Source organism: Glycine max, chromosome 10 (genome assembly GCF_000004515.6).
Source record: "Glycine max cultivar Williams 82 chromosome 10, Glycine_max_v4.0, whole genome shotgun sequence".
Lineage (NCBI taxonomy): Eukaryota > Viridiplantae > Streptophyta > Magnoliopsida > Fabales > Fabaceae > Glycine > Glycine max.
Window position 1 is genome coordinate 32,273,172 of NC_038246.2, and position 14,481 is coordinate 32,287,652.

Genomic DNA, 14,481 nt, shown 5'->3' on the forward strand with positions numbered 1-14,481 from the left:
CCGAGTATCGTATCCACAGGAAATTTGTTTCACCTAGACTATGTATATTTAGTATGTAAACACTTTTAAAGCTTGAAATAAAATAAATATTGAGTGTGAATTGAGTTCTACACTATTAAACTATTTGAACAAAAACAAAACATTCAAAGCTATGAAATGTGACAACTATCAAGTTAAAAGCGTTAGGGAGTTTCCTACTGAATTTTCTCTTGTTGTATAAAAGGTTTTTCTCTATTTAATGCTATCCTAGTGTTCTTACACTGAGAAAATACTCAGACCATGATTCCTTACATGAATGAGCCTAACTCTCTTAGCTTTCGTTCTTGATTCCTCAAAAAACTCGCTCTAACAGAGTTGCATTAAGCGCACAATGTAAAATAGACTAGATCACTACACTCCATTCCTAGACATACAGATTTCTAGCTTGCTCTACCAAGTTCTAAGGTTTTAAAGCATTTTCCAATACTAAAAAGCCTAACTACACATACAAATGGGTGATCAAGCCACAAACATGTAAAATAAGCATAGATAGAAGCAAAGAACGCAGAAAAATAACATTAAATAGATAGTAAGAGTATTACATCAAGAGTTTCAGTAGTTACTCCCCAACAAAGAGGCTTTAGCCTTCCATTACAAGCCAAGCATCAAAATACAAGAAAGAAACTATTTTTAGTGAAAGAAAATGGAAAAAGATGATGGAGAATGTCTTCTTCAGCCTCTCAATCCTAAATCTCTCAGTTTTTCTCGAAGGTAGGCTCTCCTTGTTGCTCTAGACCCGTCTCTTCTTTTTTTTTTTTTTAGTTCCCACCAACTTCAGTGTTTTAAAGGCTCTTGGACTTTTTCAGCTCCCGAAGGCTCGCTCAGCGAGCATGTCTCAAGTAAGTGAAAATCCGCTAAGCGAGCTTGGGTGCACTAAGTGCGAGAAGAGACAACATCCTCGCTGGGCGCACAGATCTCTGAATTATCCTCTTCTAGGGTTTCCCATTCGCTAAGCGAGCTGGATGCCTCGCTAAGCGGATGCATCTCGCTTAGCCAATCTACCTCATTAAGCGAGTCATCAGCAACTTTTACCTTCTCTTTTTTAGCCTGTAAACTGAGTTGGATTCAACATTAGGTTACAAAAATGGAGTTTCTACTCTATAAAATCACACAATAAAGAAAATATGTACAATTTCTACATAAAGAACCATAAATTGGAGGTACATTGCTATTTTTCTTGTAAATTTTCAATACCAAACTAACTTATGAATAACAACTAACAATAGTAGGACACATCGGTCTTTTAAATAAACTCTTGCACATGCACAAACAATTTCAAGTTATGATAACACAATTAATTTCATTAATTAAAAAATATGAACACGATGAATGTACTTGAACAAAATGATTGTCAAATACGTGACAAATACATATTAGGCGATGCACAGAAGAATCTATTAGTGGTTGACTTCTACGCGGAAAAAAGGTCATGCTTTGTTGCAAAGACAACAACACAAGGATAACATTATACCTTGATGCAATGACATATTCCATGTTGATTAAATCCATCCACTTATCCATAGTAACCTGCATGAACTAGCTATATGAATTACATGTATGTAAACTAAGTTTTTTTTTTAAAAAAAGAAAACATAAATTACATACCGTGGATAATCCATCAACAAGTAGGTACCTTTTTAATTCCTCAAATCTGCCTATGCCACCAAAAAGGTTGATGTACTCATCAAACCATTTGGCAAGTTCTTTAAGCAAATGGTTGTGCACCAACGACCATGAATCTTCACCCATACCTAATAACGCAGCAACTGCACGATATCCACAGTTACCGTCAACTTTCACATCAACAATGTTTTCAATGGAATCATGAATGCATGGATGAAATTTATCCAACATTGGCATGGTCTTTCTTTGAATTGGTGATGATGCACTACGTTTGACTAAAAAATTATTATTTTACACAGAAGGTAAAGCATCAACATACTCCCAATAAGACAGATCATGTTTTGTTGATCTTTGGTGTTTGGTCATCGGTTTCTTCTGTGCACCTTTGGTGTTGGCCTTTTCTGGAGGACACATAGAGTTTACATCAAGGTAGACAATTTCCCGAAGTTTACTCTTCAGAGTTACTTTGCCACAAACATCAAGCTCTTGAAATCGCTTGGATATGGTTTACATCTCTTCGGTTATGGTCACTTGCGGCTCAGATAACCCTTGGTCTGAAAAACTTAGCCTCTGCCAAAAAATATGGATTGTCTTAAGTGGGATGCTACCAAGAGCATACTTCAATAGCTCACATGCAGATGGAAGACCGTGGGTAGTTCTTATCACACATCCACAATGAGAAGGGTTTTTTTCCAGCATAATGTGCACGGCCATACTCAGCAGCAATCTGATTTAAAGCATACCTTGATACCATGCCAAGTAGCCTCTTGTATAAGGTAACTTTAAAAACATGTACAACCACATGTGTATTTGTCTCAAAGGATGCCTTAACTTCAGTGTGTTGCAGCGTTATCATGTTGTTCATGGCATCCCAAATAACAATGAGCAAATTCAACCCTACATTTCAAATACACAAAAAACAATTAAAATCCATGAATTCATCAACCCTAATAAAAAATGAACATTTTCATACCTGTTTGTTGTTGTGTTTCCTAAGTGCATCACCTTATTCGTCCAAGCTTTAATAAATTTTTCCTTGTGGGGAACTATCCATATTTCATTAACATAGTCAACAAACATTGACCATGGTGAACAAGAAATATCAAACTTCTTAAGACAATCATCGAACTGATGCTCGAAACGACAATCAACCAAACTCCCCTAAGCATCCATGACATACTCTTATGCATTTTTTTTTACCAATTAGGGATTTACATTTTTGCCTTGACATTCTTGTCAATGTGAAACCTACACAACAAGTTAGAACAATCAGGTAATACAATTTTCACTGCATTCATCAATGTTAGGTCTCTGCTAGTCACAATAACTCTAGGGAAGACATCACATCTTAGAAAAAGTCCTTGAAATCGTTCTAGATCCCAGACCACATTATTTAGACATTCTCCCTCCAAATATGCAAAACCAACAGAGAATGTCATCCCCGTTGGTGTCACACCAACAAAGTCAAGTAACGGGAGTCTGTACCAGTTTGTTTTGTAGGTACTATCTATCAAAAACACCAAATTACATGCATTGCATAACTTCATTGCATCAGGATGACACCAGAAGATATCACGTACAACATCTTCATCCTTTAATCTATGCCAATTAATATACTGATCCCGTTCAAGATGCTTCATCAGATGTTGCATTTCAGTATCACTGCCTCTTATGGAATATGCACTTCTTGTATTTTATATTTGTTTAATTGTTGTACAACTATTGGCATTGTGCTCCTTTACCATGTGTTTGGATGGGGGATTTAAAGATTTCTAAGAAATTCAAATACACATCATTTTGATTGTTTTGGCATTGTGCTCCTTTACCATGTGTTTGGATGGAGGATTTAAAGATTTCTAAGAAATTCAAATACACAGCATTTTGATTGTCTAGATTTAAATTCCTTTCATTTTGTAAATATTTTGTTTGGATGAGGCAATTCAATTTCTTGTATTTTAATTTTCTTGTTTGGATAAAGCAATTCAATTTCAATGAAATTCAAATTTCCATTTTTAAATATTTATTTAAAAATTAAATTTTTTATATTGAATGAAAATAAACATGAGTCATTTTTTAAATAGTTAAATATTAAAAATAAATTTAATGTTATACAATATATAATAATAATTTTTTTTAATATTTAATAATTAAATGATCTAAATAATTTTGAATCTTATACAATATTCTTGTAGTAATAGACAAAAAAACTTGGATTAAAGAGTACTACAAAATTAAAAGATGAATGATATGTAATTCGTTATTCTTGTTAAAAAAAATTAATTACCTAGTCTTGCAATAATTTTAAAAAACATATTAAAATTAAATAATTATGTAATTTAAGGACAATTATCTCATACAAAATTCAAATGATATTAATTTCATTGTTCGTAAGGGAAAAAATTCAAATTTCTAATAACACACCAACACATAAACATGAATCAACACAAGCATTACAAGGTCCATATTAATCAAGTTCCAAACAAAGATCTTAAACAAGAATTACAAGGTCCAAATTAAGATCAACTAACTGAGTACATAACAATCCTAATAACTAAAAGAAATTAAAAAACAATGTTCTTCATTCCATAATCTTCATTCATCATCAAGTGTAAAGGTCAAGGAGCCTGAATAATTAACATCTAATATTGTCATTTAGGGAAGAAGAAACAAGATAATATAAGTCACAACAAGAAAGACAAATAACTATAGTGAAAATATGACTTCAACTATGCATAAAAAAGGTTACTCACCAAGATTCATTCTCCAAGATGTGTTAAAACATAATCTGTCTTTTGGTGGATTGGAAGAGCTTTCACAATAGTTAACTGCTTTGGATCGTCAACTAACCATTTAATAGATTTGGCCCATTGTATCAAGTCTTTCCCATTCGTTGCAATTTTCTTCTAGGATGTCATCAAGAGGTTAATCTAGATGTTAATAGTATTGCTTCTCCATACATATCATCTAGCTACTACCAACCCAAAAAGGGTTTTTTCTTAAGTTATACATTATTCTCTACCACACACTTAAAATTCTTAGCAAATAAATTGAGAATTAAGATAACACCCCCACCAGGCACAAACACTACAAGCTAGACTAAAGTTTCGTTCCATGAATGAAGCTATCTCGAAGTCATGGAAAAAAGTTCATCTCTTAGAAGCAAAACAAACGGAGGGAGGCTTTCATGTTGGGGCGTCTCAAGTTGAAGCTTCCATGGGCGAAGAGAACAAATTCTTATAAACCCATTGGTGGTTTTAACTATGACCATTTAAGCTATGCTCAAAACTTTGACGAGGGATGGGTAGAGGATGATGAAGAATCTTTACATCGCGGGTTCTCTGCTAGATATGCAACACCTTCCTCACATAAATTGTTCAAGCAATGATAAGGTTCAACATTTAAGGTCAGCTAATATATGTACAAACAAACAAAAAACCATTCGTACGTATATTTCTTGGCTCATTTTACTTTACCTTCTAGTGATATTGATTGCATAAAATATAAATTATCACTTATGTTTGATGCAACAAATAAGTAGTACAAAGGGCAATAGTTAATCTGCACAGCGCCTATTTATAGTCAGTTTGTACACTAATAGAGAAATTAATATCTTAAAGCTCTTGTTAACTTAGTATTGGAAATATTTATATACTTACAATTTAGTGAAACAATTTCTAACTTTGATGCTCGATAATGATGATTGACTACTAAACTTGACTCTAGGACATTCCCCTGTTCCAACAGAATCTAATGAGGTAATCTTTCAATTATCCAAAACAACTAAATAAAAAATAAATCACAAATTAACAGCTGAGAATGAATTTTCTGAATAGATTGAGGGAGTTATTTAGCTGATCTAGTATTTATATACAATTTGACAATGATTATAAGGAGATTAAGGATGATCCTAGTTCCTTAGACAGTATACTCTAGTATAAGAATAGCTATGTACATGAATTTGAAAAATAATTGCTAGTTGCTACAGATTCCAATAGGCATTTAACTACTTTATTTTTTGTGAACAATAGGCATTTAACTACTAATTCCAATAGTTTTATTTTGAACATGTCCCCTCATGGAAGAGCCCTTTGGGCTTGAAGCAAGGAAAAATGTACAGGCCCTCCATACAATGTACTGAAATTCAAGTTTTGTTTAAGATGAATGGAGGTGAATAGAATCAAACATTACAATGCAAGAGCATATCAATCAAAATCAAAATAGCGAACGATACATCGTAATTGGAACTCTAACCACACAATTGAAACCCTTCAATTAATCCAAAAAATTTACAAACCAAAACCCTATCCCAGAAAAACATATTGTGAAAAGAAAGTTGTCATTGAAGAATAAACACAAAGTGAAGAAACCAAAGTTCTCATTGAAGAATAAACACAAGCACCTAGAGTGCAAGGTCTGTTCCTAACAAATTTGCAAAAATGCCCACAGTACAAATTAAAGAAATCAAAAAATGAGCAACGAAATCAAACAATGAGTACCCAGAGTACAAAACCAATGAAATCAAACAACTAAATAAAAAATAAATCACAAATTAACGAAAAAAAATGAATACACTTGACACAACAAGAGTGTGGATCGAAATCGCAAAGGAAACTTAGTTGCGTCTGCAGTGTGAGAGAGTGGCTGAGAGGATAAGAGCGTGAGAGAGTGACTGAGAGCGTGAGACAGTGGCTGAGAGGGGAAGAGCGTGAGAGAGTGACTGAGAGGGGAAGAGAGAGTGACTGAGAGGGGAAAAGCGAAAGAGAGCGTTTGCTGCGTGAGTGAGTGGCTGACAGTGGAAGAGAGGGATGGGGAATTTTAATTCCTGTGGTTTTTGTGAGAATTTAAAATTATTCTAATTTAGTCTATTAAAATGCTTTAGAAAATGATGACATTTTAATTACTTCTAAAATACTTTATCCAAATAGATTAAAATATAAGAAGCATTTTAATAGCTCAGTTAAAATACTTTACTCACTTTAATTGCTCCATCCAAACACAATGTTAAAGTTAGTAGAATGTTTCTTGGTTTCACCATTGACTTTGTCATATCAACAATAATTGTCTTCTCGTCCTTAGTCAATTGACTAGCGTATGGGTGCCCAACTAATGACTTGGCTAATTCAAGATTGTGACTCCACACATTAACTTCACCATCCAACCTTGGCCTCCAACCGTTGGTTTCCCACAAAGCTTTAAGGGACACCCACATTTCCTACTGTCAGTATCTCTTCTAACAAAATCTTTCTTCCTAGACCTATACTGACCACTCCTTTCACAACCAATTAACACAAATGAAGTTCTTTCTCTAATACCAGTGTTTGTGTCTGACCTCATAATCATCGCAACAAATCCAATTTCATAAACGACTGATCGAGCCTACTGCAAAACATCATCTTGGGTAGCTAACACCTACAATACAAGCCACACAAGTTTAGTCTTCAAAGGGACATTCATTTTTTGATTTAGTAACAATAAATCACATTATTACCTGAGAAGTATTAAACACATCAGAACAATCAACATGTTTTTCTTCATTCACACCATCTTCATCTTCATTTTCATCATTCATATCAACTTCTTCAGACATTATACTGTCATACATCCATTGATCTTCGTCCATCTTAACAAGACATTCAAAATTTTCAGCATCACAAACAAACAACCCCTAACCGCACCATACATATACTATCACACAAAACCCTACGTAATTTTTTACTGCCTACCATTTTATAAACATTAAAATTAATAACCCTATATATTAAAAACCTATAACATCAACTTTTTATACTTACAATTCATAACCATATAATACATAAAAAAATTATAACTGCAGCATATGTAGTCAAATAAATTATTTGATTCAACTTAATTCTAATTCTTAAAATTATTACTACATAGAACAATCAATTTTAGACCACAAACTCAAATAAATTATCCATAAATTACAACTATAAATTATCTTACAAGTCATACCATTTTAAAAATATAAAAAGTAATTACAAATTAATTATCAATCTACATTTTTTAAAAACATTTAAAACAATAATATGAATTATATTTCAAATAAACATATAATTTTTATTTAATATTTATTTTTATTTAAAAAAATAAAAAATTAATATAAACCACACGGATTAAGTAATCCATAAGCTTTAATATAACTTACGGATTACATAATCCGTATAAAACATACGGATTATGTAATCTGTAAGTTATATTAAAGCTTACGGATTACTTAATCTGTATGTTATGCAAACACAAAAAATTTACGGTGTACCTCCAATGTATCTCCGTTAACAACCGAACCAACCATCACAACAATCACCACCGACCAACCTCTGTAACACTTTCACCTCGATCAAAGCATCACCTCTCTCAACAATGAAAAATCAACACGAAAGGGAGAAAACGAAAAACAAAGCATAGCGTAACTGAAAAAAACTTCAAAATCAACTTAAAAAGGAAGAAGAAATCATAAGGGCATTTTATGTTTGTAATATGTTAAATTGGATTATGATATAAATATGTTTTTAATATGTTTATTTGACATTTCAAACATGTTGATGTCATGTTTGTAGTGTTGGATATATGAGCACTTTCCCAGTGTTCATGAGAGCATGATTGATGAAGGGTATGATAAGACGTCATCACGTGCCTACCGCTGGCTTACTACGAAGGCTTATTCAAAGGGATTCGCGACATCGACATACTAGACACGTATAGATGCACTGACGATTCCTGACGTATGTTGGATGCCTTATGGTGACCACCGAGTAGTTAGGGCGTTTGACCTCATTTCATGCTTTCAAGGTGAGCTTAGATGGGGTCCCATTGTGGTCACACATCGACCGGAGAGGGTGGTGCGACAATTTGGCTACGTTCAGACCATTCCTCCACCGCCTATTGGTCCCACCTTGTCATTTGAGGATATGGACGACAGGTGGATGCATTACTTAGACCATCTAGCAGCTGTAGGACAGATTTGTGTTGAGCATGACCAATGTGCAACAGATTACATGGATTGGTTCTTCGGGATATCTCATCCATTCATCACACCCACACAGGCAGTTGATCCGCCCAAACATCCACCTATCCCACAACATGAGACATAGGTGGAGCCAGATATCCCGAAGGTCCCAATGGCACCAGAAGCTGGACCTTCAGAGGCAGCTGATCTGCCTAGACATACAGTGGTAAGATGAGTTGCTTTAATGTTTTATTAAATGTTAGTTATTTTAAATACTGTAATAAATGTGTTTTTTTGAATGTCATAGGATGCTTGCAAAGCGATCGTAGAATGGTTGGAGTGTGTGCTCAACCTAAGGATGGTCACTGTAGGCACAAAGTTACATGACATCATGGAAGACTGCCTAAGGATTGCTAGGGGTGTCACCTCAGATGGAAATTTTTATGTTAGGGCACGACGAAGACGGCACACGAATCAGTGATAGATGATGTTTATATGTTGTATTTGACAACATTTTTGTTTTTCCTAACATTTTGTATTTGTTACATTATTTTTCTTATAACTTTTATTGTATGTTTATTCTAGTTGTGTGTGTGTCATACATTAATTTGGTTATAGCTTTTATTTTATGTTTTTCGTAACATTTTCTATTAGCCCAAATTGTTGCATTCACATGAGCGAGAATAACCTATTTAGTTGAAAAACTCGTGTTTGATTCTCATTGTGCACTTCGTACATAATTTTTCTGTGAGTTATGACAAAAAATAATAATTGTGAAATGGATCACTTGCAACTTTAATATTTGATCATGAATGTGCAAAATACTAAAAAAATAAATGTAAATATAATAAACTATATGATTTGTTAAATAAAGAAAGATAAAGAGAAATGAAAAAAATAACAATTAATTATTTTAAAAGAGTGTTGAGTCTATCAGAGTTGAATCTAGCTTTGTCTCCTACAACATGATATATTAAGATTTCAATTTGCTATTGAGAGAGATATTTATAGTGTTCGATCGTAGGTTGAATAGATTGTCTCAAGAAGAAATTGGCAAACTAGAATGGTATGTACCATATATTAGTATGCGACACCTCTATTTTGGATATACTACTTCAGAAATAGTGGACTATTGAGCATGTCTTTCTCCATGCAATTTTTGCGTTACGTGTTTCTGTTGGCAGTTAGGGCAGATCAGTGTTGATTTTCATTCTTATTTTTAGGGATACGTCTACATAGGGTATACCTTATATATTGGGGAAAAAGTTTATGGATAGGAAAATTTAATTAATTACCTATGTCATGGAACGACATCTGAAATTTGTGGTATGTACCATACATTAGTATGCGACACCTCTATTTTTTTAAAAATAAATTGTAAAATGAAGGTTATTTATCTACATTAATTCATGTTAGGGGATCAAAAGTGGTTTTAAATTTAAAATAATTCATTTTAAATGCAGTAAAAAATGATTTTAAATTTTAGAGACATACTAATCCACATTGACGTACTTGCAAACATTACATTAACTTAGTTTCATGGGTAAAGCAAATAGTGAACAACTTAGTTGAAAAACTAATGAACAACTACTCAAATTCAAACATTACATTAACATCCAGAAGCAAATAAAATTTGCATGAAAACTACAATTAACTAATATTAATTTTGCATTTAATCATGTGGCGAGCGATACACGTCGTCTTCTATTTTCATTACCTGTTTACTAAAAACAACTAAAATTTCTATTGGCCCAAATTGTTTCCAATAGTTAGACAGTACTAAGACCTTTAGTACGACATCGTTAGTTTTCAACTCAATAATTTCAAATTTGATAACTTTGTTTGAATACTCATAATGACCTGGTTGTCGAAAAAACAATCGCCTTACCGTTTGTGATTCATGAATACCACCAAGGGGAATCCCTTGAGGTGCAACTTGCTTGATCAAATCCTTCATTTCATCAATGGTACATCCAGAAGGAATGTCAAATTTTTTTGGATTTTTTCCTATGAACGAGTAACCGACAAAGTTGTTTTGGCGTGGCATGTTCCACCTCCCGTTGTAATATAGAAGGGCATCATGAGTAGGGGTCATAGTGGCTTGAAGTAAGTTTAATATACCATCTGGTGTTCTACCAATGGTGCATAATAACTCAATCGGACCAACACACGAAAATTGATGATTACACATTAACATTGTGTTAACATCATCATCATTTTTCAATTGCATACATTGAAAGCGAAATTGGTTACCTGTATCTGTGAATGACTGCCGGTAGTAAATTTCATCCAGATATTGTTTGTCGGTTAGCTGAAGGGTATTGTGTATTCTAGTTTTTAGCGTTGCAAAATCACAAGCGTTAGGTACTCAAATGGGTATTGGAGTGGAAGTTTGAAAGTAAACACCACTATCATTGTGAATAATCGATCCATTTGAAAAAATAAAACCCAATGTCGAGTTCACAATCTTCTGACTGCTAGTTTCTCCCAAAAATACCCTACTTTGTTCTAAAAATTGGGTTGGGAGAGAATGTGTGATTTTTTAGAGTGTTGGCGTGTCTCATATATATAGATGGTTTTCAGTAACATTGCTTCACTTTTTTTTAAAGAATAGAGACGCGTGCAAATGCTTTGTGTTTGTCTTTCAAACTAAACCAATGTGGTGTCAAGCTTTATCTTGCATTAGAATGTGTTGTCAAGTCTAACAATGTCGTGTCACGCTTTATCTTAATATGCATGCATTTGATAATGTGTTGTCAATTCTAACCACGATGTATCATACATGTGTGATCAAAAGTCATATTTAACTAAATACCAATCAATAACTTAAACGAATGAAACAAGACACCAATATTGAGGCAGAGGCATATGCCTCAAATTTTTATTATGCATAGTTCATCTAAACTACATAGTAGATGCCTCAAATCTTTATTACCTTCAAATCTAATTCAAAAAAATCACAAAAATCATTAACATTCAACCTTCATACGAACCATGAACTATATTATTAACAAATCACATAAATCATTATCAATGTCAAGCAATTGTACAATATTCGGCCCTCCACAACAAATTTAATCACATAATTAATAAAATTAGATAAACACATGTCAAAGTCCATAACAACCATGCATGTTCAGTCTTCATTTAGGTCGACATAGTCTCTTTTGAACATCATGAAGCTTCTGTACTGCTGCATTCTACTAATATATGGAGTTGGCCACTGCTTTGCTTAAGGATGAGAATTCCTAGACCATAACAATGCTAGAGGCGGTAAAGGACAACGATCTTTCAAATAAACATGTTGTACGTGAACAAACATTATTAACTCAAATGAACACAAATGATTGCTTAAATTTAAAAATAAGACTAATTATCTTCAATGTACTTGAACAAAATGATTTCCAAACACGTGACCAACACATATAATGCGGTGCACAAAAGAATCTGTTGGTGGTTGACTTCTAAGAGGAAAAAATGTCATGCTTTGTTGTTGGGACAACGGTACAAGGATTACATTATACCTTGATGTAATGACATATCTCATCTCCGTTATATTCATCCACTTATCCATACTAACCTGAATCAAACAAATATACACATCAAAGTTATTTAAAGTTAGTTCTTAAAAAAGAAAACCTAAACAACATACCTTGGAAAACCCATCAACAAGTAGGAACCGCCTTAATTCGTCAAATTTGTCTATGCCACCAAAGAGGTTGATATAGTCATCCGACCATTTGCCAAGTTCTTTAACTAATTGGTTGTGCACCAACGACCAAGAATCTTCACCCATACCTAATAAAGCGGCAATGGACTGATATCCACAGTTACCGTCCGCTTTCACATCTACAATGTTGTCAATGAAACCTTGTATAAATGGCTTAAATTGATCCAACATCGGGATGATCATTGTTGGCTTCGGCGGGTCAAAAGATGATGCACTACGCTTCACTGAAGAGTTGCTTTTTTGAACAAAATGAAAAACATCAACATACTCCTAGTAAGACGGATCACACTTTATTAATCTTTGGTTTCTGTTCATCGGTTTCTTCGGTGCACCTTTAGTATTGACCTTTGACGGAGGAGGACACCTAGAGTTTTGATCAGGGTATGCAATTTCTCGAAGTTTACTCTTGAGAGTAACTTTACCACAAACATCAAGTTCCTCAAATCTTGTAGATATGGTCTCGATCTCTTCCTTGATGGTGACTTCGACCTCACATAACCCTTAGTCTGAAAAACTAAGTCTTGTCCAAAACATATGGATTAAATCTAAAGGGATGCTGCCAACAACATACCTAGATAGCTCACATGCACAAGGAAGATCGTGTGTGGTTCTCATGACACAACCACAAGAAGAAGGATTATTGCCAGCATAATGCACACGCTCAAACTCAGTAGCAATCTCATTTAAAGTGTACCTTGAAACCATTCCAAGAAGCTTCTTGTATAAGGTTTTTTTAAATACATGTCCAACCACATGTGTACTTATTTCAAAGGATGCTTTAATTTGAGTGTGCTGCAGTGTGATCATGTTGTTCATGGCATCCCAAACACTACACAGGTCTCCAAGGCTATTATCTAATAAACATATACAATAATTAAATTCCATGAATTCATAAACCTTACTAGAAAAACTTGAACATTTTAATGCATGTTTGTTGTTGTGTTGCCTAAGTGCATCACCTTGTTCATCTAGGCTGTAACAAATTTTTCCTTGTATGGGATTATCCATGTTTCCTTAACATAGTCAACGAACATTGGCCAAGGTGAACAAGCCATTTCAAACATCTGAAGGCACTCATGGAACTGCTATTCAGAAGGACAATCAACCAGACTACCCCAGGCATCCATGACATACTCCCAAGCATTTTTTTTTATCAATTCGGGATTTGCATTTGGCCTTGACATTCCTTTCAATATGAAACCTGCACAACAAGTTTGTACACTCGGGGAACATAGTTTTCACTGCATTCATCAATGTCAGGTCTTTGCCAGTCACAATAACTACAGGGAGGCTATCATTTACCCTTTAGATATGCAAATCTAGCAGAGAATGTCATCCCCGTTGGTGTCACCCCAACAAAGTGAATTAGTGGGAGTATATACCTGTTAGTTTTGTAGGTACTGTCTATAAAAAACACCAAATGACATGCATTGCATAACTTCACTGCATGAGGGTGACACCAAAAAAGATTACGTACCACGACTTCATCCTTTAATCTATGCCAATGAATATATTGATCCCGTTCAAGAAGCTTCATTAGATGTTGCATTTCAATATCACTTCCTTTAATGGAAGAACTATATGAACTTCTTGCATTGTATATTTGTTTGATTGTTGTACAACTATTGGCATTGTGCTCCTTCAATGTTAGCAGGATGTTTCTTGGTTTCACCATTGACTTTGTCATATCAACAATAATTGTCTTCTCATCCTTAGTCAATCGCCCAGCGTATGGATGACCAACTAATGACTTTGCCAATTCATGATTATGAATCCCACAGATCAACTTTACCATCCAACCTTGCCCTCCAATCACTGGTTTCCCACGAAGCTTGAATGAACAACCACATTTCCTACTCCCAGTGTCTCTTCTAACAAATTCCTTCTTCCTACACTTATAACGACCACTCCTTTCACAACCAATTAACACAAATGAACTTCTTCCTCTACTACCAGTATGTGTGTCAGACCTCATAATGACTGCAACAAATCCGTTTTTATGAGGTGATCGAGCCCACTGTAAAACATCATCTCGAGTACCAAAGACCTACAACACAACCCAGACAATTTATGTTTTCTACAACACATACATTCAATCAAATGACTCAAAATAATGAACATT

The 14,481-nt window shown here is 34.1% G+C and overlaps 1 protein-coding gene across 1 annotated transcript; it reads left to right on the forward strand.

The window, feature by feature from the left end:
- Positions 1-8,414: 8,414 nt before the first annotated feature.
- On the forward strand, positions 8,415-8,774 carry LOC102670011 (uncharacterized). Its single transcript, XM_006590034.1, has one exon. The coding sequence runs from the start codon at positions 8,415-8,417 to the stop codon at positions 8,772-8,774; it is 360 nt and encodes a 119-aa protein (XP_006590097.1).
- Positions 8,775-14,481: the final 5,707 nt, after the last annotated feature.

What these genes read in the sequence shown, in the direction of transcription:
- LOC102670011 (XM_006590034.1), top strand. Translation starts at nt 8,415, where the DNA reads ATGCCTTATGGTGACCACCGAGTAGTTAGGGCGTTTGACCTCATTTCA.